The sequence below is a fragment of the Aptenodytes patagonicus genome, chromosome 5, assembly GCF_965638725.1.
Source record: "Aptenodytes patagonicus chromosome 5, bAptPat1.pri.cur, whole genome shotgun sequence".
NCBI classification, from domain to species: domain Eukaryota; kingdom Metazoa; phylum Chordata; class Aves; order Sphenisciformes; family Spheniscidae; genus Aptenodytes; species Aptenodytes patagonicus.
In genome coordinates, this window is record NC_134953.1 from 39,569,102 (window position 1) to 39,583,966 (window position 14,865).

The 14,865-nt window shown below is 45.9% G+C and overlaps 1 protein-coding gene and 1 long non-coding RNA gene across 2 annotated transcripts in view; one reads left to right on the top strand and one right to left on the bottom strand.

The window, feature by feature from the left end:
- Window positions 1-181: 181 nt before the first annotated feature.
- LOC143161005 (uncharacterized) lies at window positions 182-8,481 on the bottom strand. The gene is made up of 4 exons (XR_012995461.1): window positions 8,387-8,481; window positions 7,264-7,329; window positions 5,687-5,825; window positions 182-424 (listed from the first exon to the last, which is right to left on the bottom strand). It is a non-coding gene; the product is annotated as an uncharacterized LOC143161005 (long non-coding RNA).
- The window catches only part of IPMK (inositol polyphosphate multikinase), a 44,739-nt gene continuing 37,926 nt past the window's right edge, over window positions 8,053-14,865 (top strand). The window contains exons 1-2 of the mRNA XM_076339464.1: window positions 8,053-8,284; window positions 13,231-13,316. Coding sequence (XP_076195579.1) covers window positions 8,053-8,284; window positions 13,231-13,316 — 318 coding nt within the window. The remainder of the gene's footprint in view (window positions 8,285-13,230; window positions 13,317-14,865) is intronic.

Genomic DNA, 14,865 nt, shown 5'->3' on the forward strand with positions numbered 1-14,865 from the left:
TTTGTGGAGTTTGGGTGTCAGGGAAGTGGGCTCCATCACAAGTTTTTGTTCCTGGGAAGCAAAGATGCAGGAGCTGAGTGAGTCTTTGCTGATTTACCTCCTGGTGGGTTTGTTTTGGAGAAGTGTCACATTTATAAATGTTGACACAAAGTGGTTAAATTTTATTTTGATGCTTGTACAATTTTCTGAACTGTACCTAAAAGTTCCTGTTTACTCATGTATGTGAGCTGTTTGAACATGATAATGAAGAGAGATACTTGAATTTGAGTAAACAAACTTGCCAGCAGTCTTGATGAGCATCACAGAGAACACTTCATTTTTTTTTTCCTTAGTGCCATAATAGGTTATGATGTTCTGGTAGTCTGAGTGCTTGCCTGCTCCGGTGTTTTCCGAAATCTCTGTTCTTTAGTGCTTTCCGAAATCTCTAGAATATGAAGCGAACTGGTTAGATCTTTGCCAAGTTTTTAACCATAAAGAAATTCTTCTGCAAATGTGCAATTTTCACATCACACTGAAACTCCTACATGAAAATGTGGTACAAATCCTTCATATTAAATCAGTGAAGGATTTTTGTCCCAGAGTTAAACTGTATTTCTGTTCTACATGTAAGTAAGTGTTCATTAGGAAGGTGAACAAATTAAAGTACTGATTCTGCAGTAATTCAGTGTGCCTCATCAAAATAGTCTGAATGTCAAATATTCAAGTGCTTCTAGAATTGGCATTCTTGAAGAGGAGATGGCTGTAAGTTACAGGTGTTTTCTGCACGTTTAATTCAAGCACCGTTAATCTAATGGATAGTTTCAAATGGTGGAGATGGGCATTGCAATCACACGCTGGTCCACTAGGAGGAAACAAACGCTGTGCCATGGATACTCCTTGATGTGGGCACTGCTGTTCCTGTGGGCTTTTAACGCATGCATGCATTTATGGGGGGCGGGGGGGCAGGTCAGCAGCATTGCTGTCTGAGCCCAGGCATCTGGAAGTGCTGCATAAACGTGTTTGGGACTAAGCAGCTTTTCATGCACGGAGGCTCATGTGCTTTGAATCTAGGAGTTGTATCGCCAGTTCCCCGACTGCCAGCTGCAGAGCTGACTGCAGGCCCTACTAAAGTTTTCACCATATTGTTGCAGTTTGGACCTTGTTCTGGTGCTGTTGGGGGTCTGTAAAATTTATTTTGCGCAGTTGAACAGCAGCTGGAGTGGGATTTTCCTTTAAGTGTAATACAGCTAGATCAAGACATGGAAACATGAGTCACTGTGGTATCACAGTTGCTTACTCCAATAATGGAAGAACATTTTATAATAGCAGGAAGGATAAGAACGTAGGTGTGAAACTAAACATTGGTATTGCAACAGAACCTTTCTGTCAGCTGGCTTCTCTTTAGCTGTCCTGAGCACGGAAGCCTCTTACTAAATTTGGCTTTTGTTTCAACTCCTGAAGCTTCAAGGCTGACAAAACCCACCCTGAGCCCTGGCTGGATTAGGTGGAAGAGCACGACTTCCCCATAGTGCGTGGGCAGGGAGGGGATGCCCTGCCGCGGTTGCCAGCAGACTGAGTCTACCAGTGCTCAGCACCTCTTATTTCAGCCCGGTCAGAAGATTTCACATGGACCTGCTGAGAAGACCAAATGCCTTTTGCATCGTCACTGGTACGCGTTAAGCCCAGCAGTGTCGGATACCTGTTCCCCCAATTGCTTTGTGCACCCAGGCTTGTTCTGCCCTGTTTTCCTGCACTGATGAGTGGCTTCGCTGCACCGGCAGGAGAATGATCATTTTCCTAGAGCCATCATTAATTTAGGATGGGTAGCGGGGGCTGCTGCTTGAAGCTCTCTGCTGCTTGTTTCTTCTGTCGCGGTGTTGTACCTGCGCTGCCTGCAGTGCATAGTGTGTTTCTTGGGCAGGATGATTTCCAGGCTGCCTAATGCTGAGGCTAACGCAGAGAGGAGCTGAATAAAAACTAAATAACATAAAAATAAATAAATCAAACGTGCAGAGAGAAACAAGAAGGGGAAAAAGAAGAACTAAAATGGCAGATGGGAGGAGAGCGTAAGCTAGAAGAGAAGATTTAACACTGTATAACATTGCTAGGTGGTAGCAAAAGGGATAAATCAAAGTACAGAAAACAGTATGTTGCATTTCATCATGCCTCTTAATAGAGCAAAGCATAAGATGTACAAAGTGGCTATTCATTAGCTGCTGGGACTAAGCGGTTCTATTAGCCAAAAACGTACCCCTTAGAGCCAAAGGGGTTATATGCCTTGAGCAGACATCTGTTACTGTGGTTTTTCTTCCTGAACCGTTTGTGAAATCCCGCAGTACTGGACAGAAAGCAACGTACACTCATGCCGTGAGTCCCCTGTTAGCAGTCTAATGTTCTTCCATGCCCACCTTTGTAAACTGTTTAATTAGATGTGCAATTATAATAAATAGAAGGAGCATTTACTGGTATGCTCCCTGAAGTCAGTAAAAGCACAGTAGGTTTACATGATTGTAGCAAAGCAGAATTCAGTCCACCTTTCTCATGTGCAGTTTGGACTGGTAAGAAAGGGTTTATCGGGGTTCCCAAGCAACTTCTGTTTTCTTCGATACAAAGAAGTTGCATACGTCTCATGTAAGCACCGAGAGATCATTTCTCTTGTTATTTTTTTCCTAGCTGAAGACTGAACCATCCCTCCTCTCTGATTTGACATTGCATTGCCCTTAATCCGTCCTGCTCTGCATCCTTTTTGTCATACAGACTGCAGTTTTCTTTTGGTTTTTTTGAATGCGTGGCACATTTATACAAAAAAAGTGCCTTCTGCTCTCTGAGAGAAGCCTGTGCAGAAAAGAGGAGCTTCCTGAGCATGCCAGAAATTATAGCTTTAATGTGTGAAGCATTCAAAATTCAGTACACTGCAAGGATCTGCTCAGTAGCTGGAATGTTTGTGCCGTTCAGTCAAGTCAGCTTGCAACAGAAACACAGCAAGATGAATGATAAGGTCACTGACTGCGTAACTTTTCTCAAATACTTTTCTGCAGCTGGCAAATATAACCATACATGGATAAGACGTGGTCAAGATGCACTGTCTGTTCACCGCTGGGACTCTTGCTCAAGACTCGGGTACCAAAACAATGGCCAGAACAGACTTTCACTTCAGTAATTATTAAATTTGTTGCTTTTTTCAAACTCTGTGATCTTGCTCTTTCAATCTCATTCTCGGCTCCAACATCTGCACAGGTTAAATTACTTTTTAAGGGTTGAAATTCTGTTGCTTTGCAGACAAAGTCTGGGAGTAGAATACTGTTTAATGGAAGAGACTTTTCTTAATGCCAGTTGGCAGTGGGTTTAGTGAATAAATAGGTGTTTGATTCTACTGCAGGTGGAGGCAATGTAAGTAGCCTCTAGGGAAAGACAAAGAGGCATTTTAAATAAACCTCTTGGCATGTTAATCATCTTAAATCAAGTACTGGGGTTATCCTAAAGCATTAGGATGTGACTGGTAAAATGCCATCATGCATTTGTAAACCCTGAGCAATCCCCTGATAGAGATACAACACTGTACTTGGAAAATCTTTGTTTAGAAGGACAAAGGGAATAATCTTTATCCACCTGTAAGCCATGAGATCAAGAGATGGTACTAAAGACTTTGCTCTGATGCCTCTGTTTCAGAAAGAAACACAATTTCTTGCCCAAGGATCTCAAAGCACATACATCTCTCATTGCCATTTTCTAGGGCTGGAGGCAGCCAAAATATGTTTCATCTATTCAGATTCTCCACAAATCATGGTTTAATTCCATCTTCTGCACCAATTAATTAATGGTATGTTCCTATTCTCTGTGAGAGACCAGGCATGGAAGCTGGACTCAATACCTGGCACGCTGAGGCTACACATAGCAGCAAAATGATGCCTTTTGTCTTCTTCTCAATGCTCTTCCTGATGTTGACCAACATTTTATTGGCTCTTTTTGGCTGCAGACGCACACTGGGCTGATGATCTCAGACAACTGTCAACAGTGACTTCACGATCTCTTTCCTGGGCTGTGACAGCCGGTTCCACGATCAGCATTGATGAGCTTTGGTTTGGATTGTTTTCCTCTACATGCATTACCTTATATTTATCCACACTGAAGCTCCTATGCAAATGTTGTGCCTTTCATTCAGTTTTGTGAGATTCTGCGGGACTTCTTTGCCATTGGTGTGGCATTTTACTGCCCTAAGGAGGTCATGAGCATCCGCAGACCTGGAGATTTTGTGCACACTCCCTTCTGTGGGTTGCAAATGAAGATGAATAAAACCAGTCTCAGCACCCACCCACTGCTGCCTCCTCTCCACCCTGAAAGCTCTTCCATTTGCTTCCCACCCCTTAACCTCCTCTCAGTCCAAAAATGAACCTTTCCTCCAAATTCTTTGCTTAGTTTCTTTAATGATAAAATTACACAACTGCTATGAATTAACCTCACAGTCACTTTCGAAACTTACTGTATTATCTATCTTACTATCTAACTTACTATCTCTGGAGAGTGTAGGTTGGTTTTTGACACCGTCCCTTTGTTTTCATCCTGGAAAACCCCAGATGTACCTGGTTAGCAGGGAGGAGAATAGTGTCAAAGAGTTTGCATCAGTCAGAGCCAAGTAAAATATTAATCATTGTGGGACCTGCTGCCTAAGTGACAACACAATAGCTAGGAAAGAAAGTGGGATTGCAGCACCGTTGAGTTTTACAGCTACAACAGACAAGGGTAGTTTAGATTTTCCTTTACTTAATAAGAACAAAAAAGACAGCACAGAACTACTGTGAATTTATCAAAGGATTAAAAGCCTTGAGCTATTTTAAGAGGGTGTGATACAGTGACCCTTCTGCTATGAAACGGCGAGAAAAAAAGAACTGCAGCACTGCTACAACTTCCACACTGCTATGACAACATCTGCTGTACGCCGAATGAGCAGGACAGGCCCTCCTGCCCACAGAAGCACCACTGCAGATGCTCTCACCCGTCCAGCAAATTATTGGTTTCACCAATCGAGGTTTCTTATCAGGACCACACATACGGTCCAGGTTGGCTCTGTTGCAATCTGTTCGTCCGGCAGAAGCTACGCAAGCATGGCTGCCTGCTGCAGGAAGTGGCTCTGTGGGCAGCAGGATCCACGTCTCTCGCACAGACCTCGTGCAGAAGACACAGCTCTGGCAGAGGAGCGGTATTTTTGGCAAGATGGGGAAGAAGTGGCTGTGAACCATCCAAAGGGACGGTCAAAAATCTAGCGGTGCTTGTCAGCATCCCTCTAGAGTACCAGTATTTTGGCCAAGTCCCAGCCCCACTAATCTGTTTACCTAATGTCCCCCTGCACTTCCACTGAAGTATGAGCTTATTTCCTGTACTAAACTACCGTGCATCTTGCGGTTAGTTATTAACTAGCTGTTGTGTTTGAAAAAGGGCTTTATTTCAGCAGAAAGTGATTCTTTTGTAATCCTTGCTTAGTTCGGGGGAGCTTTGCAATCTGCCAGTGAGACATCCTCTTGCAGCGCAAAGCAGTTTGTGCGAAATAAATGAGTGTGTAATATGTATTATTATTATATTGTTAGTGTTTACATTTTTTTCAGACCGAGTGAGGTAAGATTGTTTTCCAGCAACGAAGAGTAATCCAGAATTAAGCATAATTTTGCCAAATGCATTTTGCTGGGGGGGGGGGGGGGGGATTCCCAATCACCTGCCCCTTCTTTAGGAGGTGTTTGCAGCCCCTTTTGCTTTCTCTTCGAGTGCAATTGCACAGCCCAGAGACGAGAATTTTCCTTGGGAGTCTTGCTGGTAGGTTCAGCTTTCAGCGCAAACTCTTACAGTAGCACACTCTGTGGAGAAATTAATTATTTGTCATTTCTCGTATTCTCTCAGTTTCACTTATTTTATTTTAGGAGAAGTTCTCAGATAAGATCAGTGAACTCCGTGTGCTGAAGTGTGAGGGTGGAATGAGCGAGCGGACGATAGTGTCTCGCGTCACTTGATTTCTATATGCATCAATTTGACTAAAGCAAATATCAGGGAAAAGGAAATAGTCAGTGTTTACTTATTCCAATTACTCATGCTTTCATATTTCTTTTAATCCCCTCCAGGCCCACTTCTGTTAGCTTTAAGGACATCTAGAAGCTATTTGTTGAGGACTAGGTACTTGAATAGCCTTTAAATTCCAGTTTTTTTCCTTTTAATTCCTTTTTTTTTTTTCCACTAAGATGTCAAGCTCAGGTAGATCGCAGTGTTAAATGGGCACTCATGCCAGTCTGAAATGCTGTCTATGTTTTCCTCTCTGTGTTTAGACCCAGATCAGCCGAAGTGTCTCGCATCTCCGCAGAGGGAAACACCTTTCCGCAAGGCTCAGGTTGGCATCTGAACCTTGCAGCAGCTGCTGCTGCCGAGACCGGGAGCTTTCTCTCTGCCAGACACGTACCACTTGTGCTTTTTTTTCACTATACTCCTCGGTAATTTTTTTTGTGCAAGGGTTGACCAATCTGGTATTTCTCTCCTGTGTCAGCACCCCCCTGGGAAAATTCAGCACTGGGGAACTGAAGACAGGAGCTTAACGCTTGCAACCATCTGACTCCTAATCTTTAGGACTGGACAGTAACGACTGATGAGAAGGGGTATTCGGGAGGGAGAAACAACTTTTCTGACCAGCCTTGTTACTTCAGAAAGGATCTTGCTGAGTTGTTACCACTGTCTTCCCCATTTTACCCAGTTAAGAGAGCGGAACAAATTGTTCCATGAACAATGAACTAATGAAACTCAGTTTTGCTAGATTCATATGCTGTGCTCCTTCCTCTCACTCTTCAATACTCTCATTTTCCCTGTGACCTTCCTGTTCCTTTGATACTTTAATTTCCCCAGTAAACCCCCCAAACTGCCATCCAGTTCTCCCAATCACCTGCCACGTTTCCCAACTATGGGATGGGGAAGAGGCGGCAAGTAATAGCTGAGCTCACCACATCGTCGTTCCTCTAATGTCAACGCCGATTCCTGATATACATCAGCCCGTTTTATAAAACCTGGCGAAATGTCATGTATCTGCTAAAATTCATTTTCCTATCTCCAGCCTTGTTTTCCCCGTTGCTGCGTCCTACTAATACTAAACACAACTTGATACTGGCAGATACTGTGGCAAAAGTGCAGATCTAATATTCAGAGAGTTCAGCTAATTTTATAAAGGAAAGAAACACTGAAAAAAAAAGGGAGTAATTACAGGCTGACAAATAGTGCTGATACATGCTCTGTTTTAGACTGCTTAAAGGCCCTTACCCACTTTAAAGGTCTGATACTATTTACATGCTTCAGTTCGCTCTCGCTTGTAGTCCCTCTGATCTACTGGAGAGAAAATAAACAAACCTCAGGATGACGGCGAATTGATACAAAACTGAAGAGGATTTTGGGCGTATTTCTGGTTACCGAGAACCAGCAGAGGGGGAACGGCCTCTGCCCGCCAACACACGGCTCTCGCCGCGTTCGGCGGCACGCTCTCCCAGGAGAGCCGAGGGAGCGAACGCTGGTCCGGGGCCAGGCGACGGCTCGGGGCGGCGTGGGCATGCCCACGGGGGTGGGTGTCACCGGCCCCTCTGCGGGTCGGGGCCGGTTTCGCGTGCGCTCGGCGCTGCTGCCTCCGCAGGCGGCCGCTGAACCCAGGCGCTGCCCGCCCCGGCCTCGCCGAGGCGCCGGGGCGCGGGCGCGGCCTACCCCTGGGGCGGCGCGTCGCTCGGCGGCGCCGCCACCACCACCAGAGCGGCGACGGCGACCCCCGTCCCGCCGTCGGTCGGGTCGGGTCGGGCCGGGCCAGGCCGGGCCGGCCCGGGCCGCGCCGCGCCGGGCGGCGGAGGCGGAGCCGCGTCCGGGGCGGGGCGGTGCCGCGGCCAGTCGCTGCCTCAGCGGCGGAGTGGGCGGCGCGGCGCGGTGCGGAGCGGCGCGGCGCGGGGTGATGGAGCCGCGGGCCCTCGCCGCCCGCGCCCCGGTACGCAGCGCCCGCTGAGGCCCGTCCGCCGCCGCCGCAGAGCGGGCGCCCTTCGCCTCCCGCCGCCACCCCCCCACCCCCGGGAAATGGCCACGGAGCCCCCGCGGCCGGCGCCGCCCGCGGCGGGGCGCCCCGAGGGCGGGCGCGGGCGCTGCGCGGGCGGCGGGCGCGGCGAGGCGGAGGAGGCCGCGGCCCAGCCGGCGCTCGGCGCCTCCCCGGGCCCCACGGCGGCGGCGGGGGGCTGGCGGCGGGGACTGAACGGCTGCATGCCGCTGTCGCACCAGGTGGCCGGGCACATGTACGGCAAGGATAAAGGCGGTGAGCGGCGGCGGGGCGCGGGGAGGGGGGCGGCGGGCCGGGCCGCCCATGAGGGGGTTCCCTCCCACCCCCGCCCTCCCGTTTATCTTAATTCTTCCAAACCTGGTTGTGGCGGGGCGGGTCTCGCTTCAATTCTCTTCACGTCCCGCTGGCGGCGGCCTCCTCCTGTTGGCGGCGGGGGAGGAGGGGTCGGTGACAGGCCTGCGCCGCTCGCCGGCGGCGGGAGGGGGTCACACCCGGCACCTTCGGAGCGGCGGGCAGGGCTGCTGCCTTGGCAGAGCTCCCGCCGCCGCCGGGCTCTGCCCGCCTCCCGGACTGGGCTGCGAGCACCTGTTCGTCCCCGGGAGCCGGCCTCAATGGGGGGGTTTCGGTGCTGGGGTCTGACGGTCACCTCAGTGCTGAGGGGTCAGTCTCCCTGGCCAGGGTCTGATCCTCCCTTCGAGGGCTGGAGGGGCTGGCAGAACTCAACCGGTGTGTGCAGGTTGTGGACGGAGCAGTATCACCGCTGCTGAATATCTTGCTTCTGGTGGTTTTCATAAATGATAATGGCCTGTCAGGACGGGATAGGTAACAGGCACCTTTAAGCCAAAGGGCCTCTGCAGTTCAGCTTCATTTTAACAGGCACCTTTTAAAAAAATGGGGATTTAGGTAATGGCGTGCTGGCACCCTCAGAATGTGTGTTGAAACTATGCTTCATCTAAAGGGAACCCCCAAACCTACGGCCACCAGAAACTTCAGCAAAATATTAGTAAGCAATTTACCAACCTGGGGTAACTTCTTAGTTGCTTGTTTATTCGATGGCAAGAGTAAGTCTGAACCAACAGCTAGTAAGCGGTCTAATAATACAAATATCATGAGGATACAGCACTTCTGAAGCGTGCCTCTGCTAGCTTTAAATTTCTACTTTAATTCCAGGTTGAGGAGTGAGGTGTTGGCCCTTCTGATGAAGGTGCCTTTTAACATAGGCAATGGTCAGTGCTAGAGCAAGCAGCCAAGTTAACGTTGCCAAATGGCATTTCTTACAGGACATCACATTCAGTATAACTCCTGCCTCTGAGCCAAATGTAAGGTATACATCCATTCAACTCTCAGTGTGCCCTTTGAGAGTAGCTGTAATGAGTACCTACTGTCATATTGCCTTTGAACCCTGTCATTAGGAACTGCCTCTGCTGAACAGGCCAAGGGCTGAACTTCAGAACCCCTTCAACCATCAGTGAGTGGAATTACAGCGCTAATGGCACTGTGAGTTTGTCTTACCTACAGCCTGGGTCCATGGCATGTCTTGCTGCTGATAATCTCCATGGCAAAGTAATTCTTGTCCCTTGCCCCTGCTGCAACTGGTGCAATAAAATGTTGAGGGAGGTGCGTTGGATCCTTGGAGCTGTACGTCTTCCTCATTGTTCATATGTCATAACATGGGGTGGGATCAGGCAAAAAAGGCTCACTTCAGGGAGAGCCTCACCTTTGGCACGGCAATTTATCGCAGTTGGATCAAGACAACACGGGTGATACACCATCTATATTGTGGGTGCAGCTCAAATGGATTAGGTAAAGTTAGCTCCACCACATCTGATGAGCAAGACCAAGATTTTCCTGCAGAGGAAAATCATCACCACGGTTGATGATCTCATCTTAGAAACTGAGTTTTACATTTAAGTGAAGACCAAAGCTGCTCTGGCACTCACAGCTCTCATTTTTGTAACTGAATCTTCTCGTTTTATTTCTTTACAGATGTTGTATGTAGGAGTGCAGGCAGTCGAGATGCTAAAGATACAGGGTCATGTATAATTGTGCAGTGCTGCTTCTTGTGGTGTCTTTGTTGTGAAGCTAGTGGCCAGATGTTTGTATATATGTAGTTGCTAATAGCACTGGTAAGGAATATCACAGACAATCTGTATGCCAGAATCTGTGAGAACATCAAGCATGCGTGAGGAGACCAGTGTGTCTTCTACCTTCTTCCATTGCCTTTTCTGCCTTTTCCTACAGTAGTAGCTATTTTCCATTCTGCCCTTTTCTACCTCATTGAACCTTTAGCATTTTAAAAGCCTAAAGCTATAAAACCAGTGTGCCTTTTCGTCTGGATACCTCTATTGCTATGCATACAACATGGCAAATGTACCTTGAAGGTTGTACCCGGCTGGTGTCAGTGTCTGAGCTCTTTACTGGTTCAAGCTCAGAGCCTTCCTTGTTCTGTCCAGCTTCCTCCTGCATGTCACTGCTGTCCTCTGCGCTTGACTTCCCTTCTGTCCCCACATACAGACATGCAGAGGACTTGAAGGTATCCAGAGTATTTTTTAACTTTTTTTTTTTTTTTTGTTCAAGTACGCCTTAAAATTTCTTTGCCATAGGGTTCCCTTCCTCCTGAATAACCTTTCCATTTTCCCTTTGCTCCCTGTGATTGTTACTGCTTTGCAAAGAAAGGGCTCTAGCAGTCTCCCTGCATGCACACATAGACCCTCGGCTTCTGGGCATTACGATTGGCCTTTTGTTGTATGCTGTGTTCAGTAGTGCTTCCCCGGAACACAGTAAATCATGTGTAGCAAGTAAGGTAACCACCTTGGGTTGTGGCTTAATTCCATAGGCAGGTGGAGAGAGACAGGAGCTGATGGGATATGCCACCTTATTGAGCCTCCCATACCTGGCTGTGGTTTGGTGCCTGTACCTGCAAAGTGCTGGAGGTCCCCAAGCCATTAGTGGGATTCTGTAGCTAAAGGAGCCATTCTCTTTCAGTGTGACTTGCTCGGTCATGCAAATCACAAAACTTCTAACTCTGGCTGCTGTTTTCCCCGATGCAAAGGTTAAGGTCACACATATATACTGGTCAGTCCTTATTAGATACCCTCAGAGGGCAGAGGATCTTTTCTAAAGTACATGTTCGGTGTGTTTGTGCAGAACAGGTTTTGTCTATAGTTCAGTGAAGCATGTGGATTGGATATGATTTTTGTTTGTTTAGAAGAGTGCATACATCTGTATTGGTTATTTTTGCAGTAGATTTGAGTTTCAGAATGCTCGCAAGCTTTGCATGCAGAGCCATAGAGAAATGTTTGTAAGATATTTCAGAATTTTAATTTTGGTATAGTTCTGCTGCTTCTTCAGAAATGTTAAATTGCTTATTCATATATGTGTTGAAAAACCCCAGGAACCCTAGAACAAAACCATGACCAACGTCCATGTTAGTATGATCTGCAGGTGATGGTATCTCTGGTGGTTGTTGTAGATCAGAGGGAAGGTTATGGAGTTTTCATCATCATGGTGATGAACATGAGTCTTTGGTTTGCAGGCCTGCCTCAGTCACAGTTACAGAGTAGGTGCTCTAGTCTGTCAAGAAATCCAGAGGATGAGGGAATTTTAGACAACGTCAGGTTATATTAAACTCTTCAAGTAATATATATCAATCCAATAGTGTATGGGTTCTACTTCCAGGAATATTTGCCTGGTCTTTCTACCTTGTAGATTGTCTACTTGTCTTGTCATCAAAGCCAACATGCAGATTTTGAGGAGTATGTGTTATAAAACCTTTGTTAATGTTGTGATTGTTAGTTATTCACATTCAAAACACGTGCCATTCAAATACTTCGTGCACTTTGCGAAGTGGTTTCCAGCACATGTAAAAGGGTACGGGGCTGGGGGGGGGGGGGGGAAGAAGCTATTGTGTCTTGAAGATGTTGTGGTAGTCTGCGCGCTGTTGAGTGGCAGTAGTTTTCTCGTTCTGGAAAGTATACAAAATCCAACTTTCAGCAAGCAACGTGATTTGAGAGCTGTTTTACGCAAATTTTTAAAACCACTCTTTGTTCATTGGCACAGCCAACTAATGAAACAACTTTTCTAAGACTGGTGGTTGTTTCAAAGTAAGTGTCTTAGGCTCTAAAGATTTTGTTCAGTTTCCAAGACTGCACAACAGATCCCATTCAGAGATAATAATGCTTTCTAGAAGGTGAAAACACAATTGCTGTTACAACTGCAAACTTTTTGGGACACAAAGCTCCTGGCTCATTTTTATCATTTCCTCAAGTGGTAAGCTGAAGATGGAACCTGTTTTGGATACAGTTGACATTTTTGCTTCCCTTCTAAGCAAAATAAATTACTATCTGAAAAGCTATGAATAAATCCTAGGAGGAAATTTCTTTTCCAGAAGTGGGTTTTTCTTCTTCCCTTGCAACTGATGATCTTGAAATTTAGAGTGCATTTCGCAGGGATGTAGTTATTTTTCTCCATTCTTGCCCATATCCATCTCCTGAGTACCCTCAGACATTCAGTTGCATTTCTTATGCAGCTACCCAGCAATATTGCTGACTGGAGAGTCATTGAGGCTGTTTTGGGAGGATATTTTGTTTTTTTTTGGTGCAGGCATGATGAAGGTAGTTGCCTGGCTGAGGTGAAATTCTGTATTGTAATTATGGGTGATACAAATAGTAGCATCTGATTAGCATGGAGTGCTATAGGGATGCTACTTGTAGTAACATAGAAGTGCTCTTTCTATGCCACTAGTATAAAAATACATTCACAGGACATACATTTCTATTTTAGCTAGTGAGAAATGCATTAAACTTGGTACTAACTCCTTTAACTTCTTGGCATTATTGGAATAACAACTTACCAGTTATTTAAAAAGGGAGTGTCTATGTAATCTTCCATAGTTGAATGAATGTTTTTTTTGGGTGGAACTTCTAATGTCAAATCCCAGTACTGTGTTGGCCTTGAGCAGAATTAGACCCAGGAAATCACCTGATGGCTAGAAAGAGAGGAATGCAAGCAAACCTCTGCTAAGGGTTTTACGTAGGAGCTGCCAATTTCGACTCTGCTGTGCACATACTGAAAGCAGTATAACTTTGCAAATAGGCTGTCCCTGATAGTGTATTGGCTATTTCTGGGGGAAAAAGGAAAGGAAAAAAAAAAAAAGCTGTATCTCTTAAAACTAAGCCCTGAAGGCAATGGTTCTCTTCTAGGTATACTGCAGCATCCAGATGGGACTGTCCTGAAGCAGCTGCAGCCACCACCTCGTGGTCCCAGGGAGCAGGAGTTCTACAACAAGGTGAGGGTCTTGCAGCATGGAGGGAGCTGGCTCGCTGTGGGTGAAATGATGGGTGTGCTTCCTGTAGAAGTACATCCTTATTGTTGCGTTCGGGAAAGTGCAACCTAAATATCTGAACGGCAGGTCGCCAACAGCCCTGTCATGGTATCTGTGTGCTGTCTAGAACTTTCTCCTCTTTGAATGTCTGTCCTTATGCCAGACCTACTTACTCACAGGATTTAAGCTTGCTTATTTGCTCATGGGACAGTGGGGTCTTCACAGCATTTAAGATTTTATTGAAAAGACTTGTATTATCTCCATCTATTATTAAAGGGTGTTATGTTTGATCCCATCTTTCTCATGTTGCGAAGTGTCTCAGAATTGGTTGTGTCTAAATTTAGCATGTCTTACACTTCTGTCTAGTCTGGTTTATTGCTAGAAGTATTGCTCTGTTCACTGTATTAAAACTGTTCACTGTATTAAAACACAACTCCTTTAAAAAGTCAATAAAACAACTGAAGAGTTTCACTTTTTAACTGTAGTTTGTTGTATTTTACCTATTGCCGATCTTGTTTGCTTTATCAGTAACGTTAATAGCATAAACCAGGAAAGCTGTTGCTTGTTGTCTTATGAGGGTAAACTGTTTTTTGAGTCTCTTTCCCTTACCGACCTACCTGGCTGTGATAGTCTATCACGTGTTTTTTCTGTATCAGCTTGATATGTCATCCCTTTCCATGGCTTGTTAGGTATGAAGAACTGCAGAAATCTTCATGCAGGATGAGAGAGAAATCTTGAGACCCTCTTTTTGTTGTGGTGTTTGTTCCCCCCCCCCCCCAGGGTATTAATTTAAGTTACTAAAAGACCTTACATATTTTGTGGAAATGTCTCGCATTAAAACAGACTAAGCAACCTGCTCTAAGTGAACAATGTGTTTGCATACTACCATTACTCCATAATTCTCATGATGGGACTGCTAGACAAAACAGCAGGTCTTGAGTTAGTAGGAGCTCAGCAGGAGCCAGTTAAATCTCAATGTAAATATCTTTCTGAGGTTTCTCAGTGACTGTCATTTAGATGAGGTTAAGAAAGATACAATCCAGCCTGAGTGGTAACTCTTCAGTAGAAGGAGAAAGCTTGAACAGACTCCTTTGAGTGTCAGGCCACTTACTCTTCTGTGAAATCCTGAGGTATGGACAGTAATGTGCTATCACTGTCTATAGCCAGTGGGTAAGAGGGGTAAGCTTGAACATTGCTTAGACGTTAACCATTCACAGCACAGGCTTTATCATTTTGCCTGTTGCTTAGACTCATGTGACAAGCCATGAGCAAGACCCTGGGCAAAGTCTTCGAGAAAGAGGTCTGTATTAGTGCCTTTGTTACTATGCCGTGTCATAGTGGAAGAAGTCAGGTCTCGATGCTAGTAACTTGCAAAGTTAGCTTCAGTTATGTCTTCTGGGGCCTTGCCGGGTTGCTTCCAACACTGATTTTTTTTTTTGGTTTTAAGCCATTTGGGAAAGAGATTGGGCAATTCTTGAAAAATAATGGGGAAAGGGAAAGGTGTATACACAAT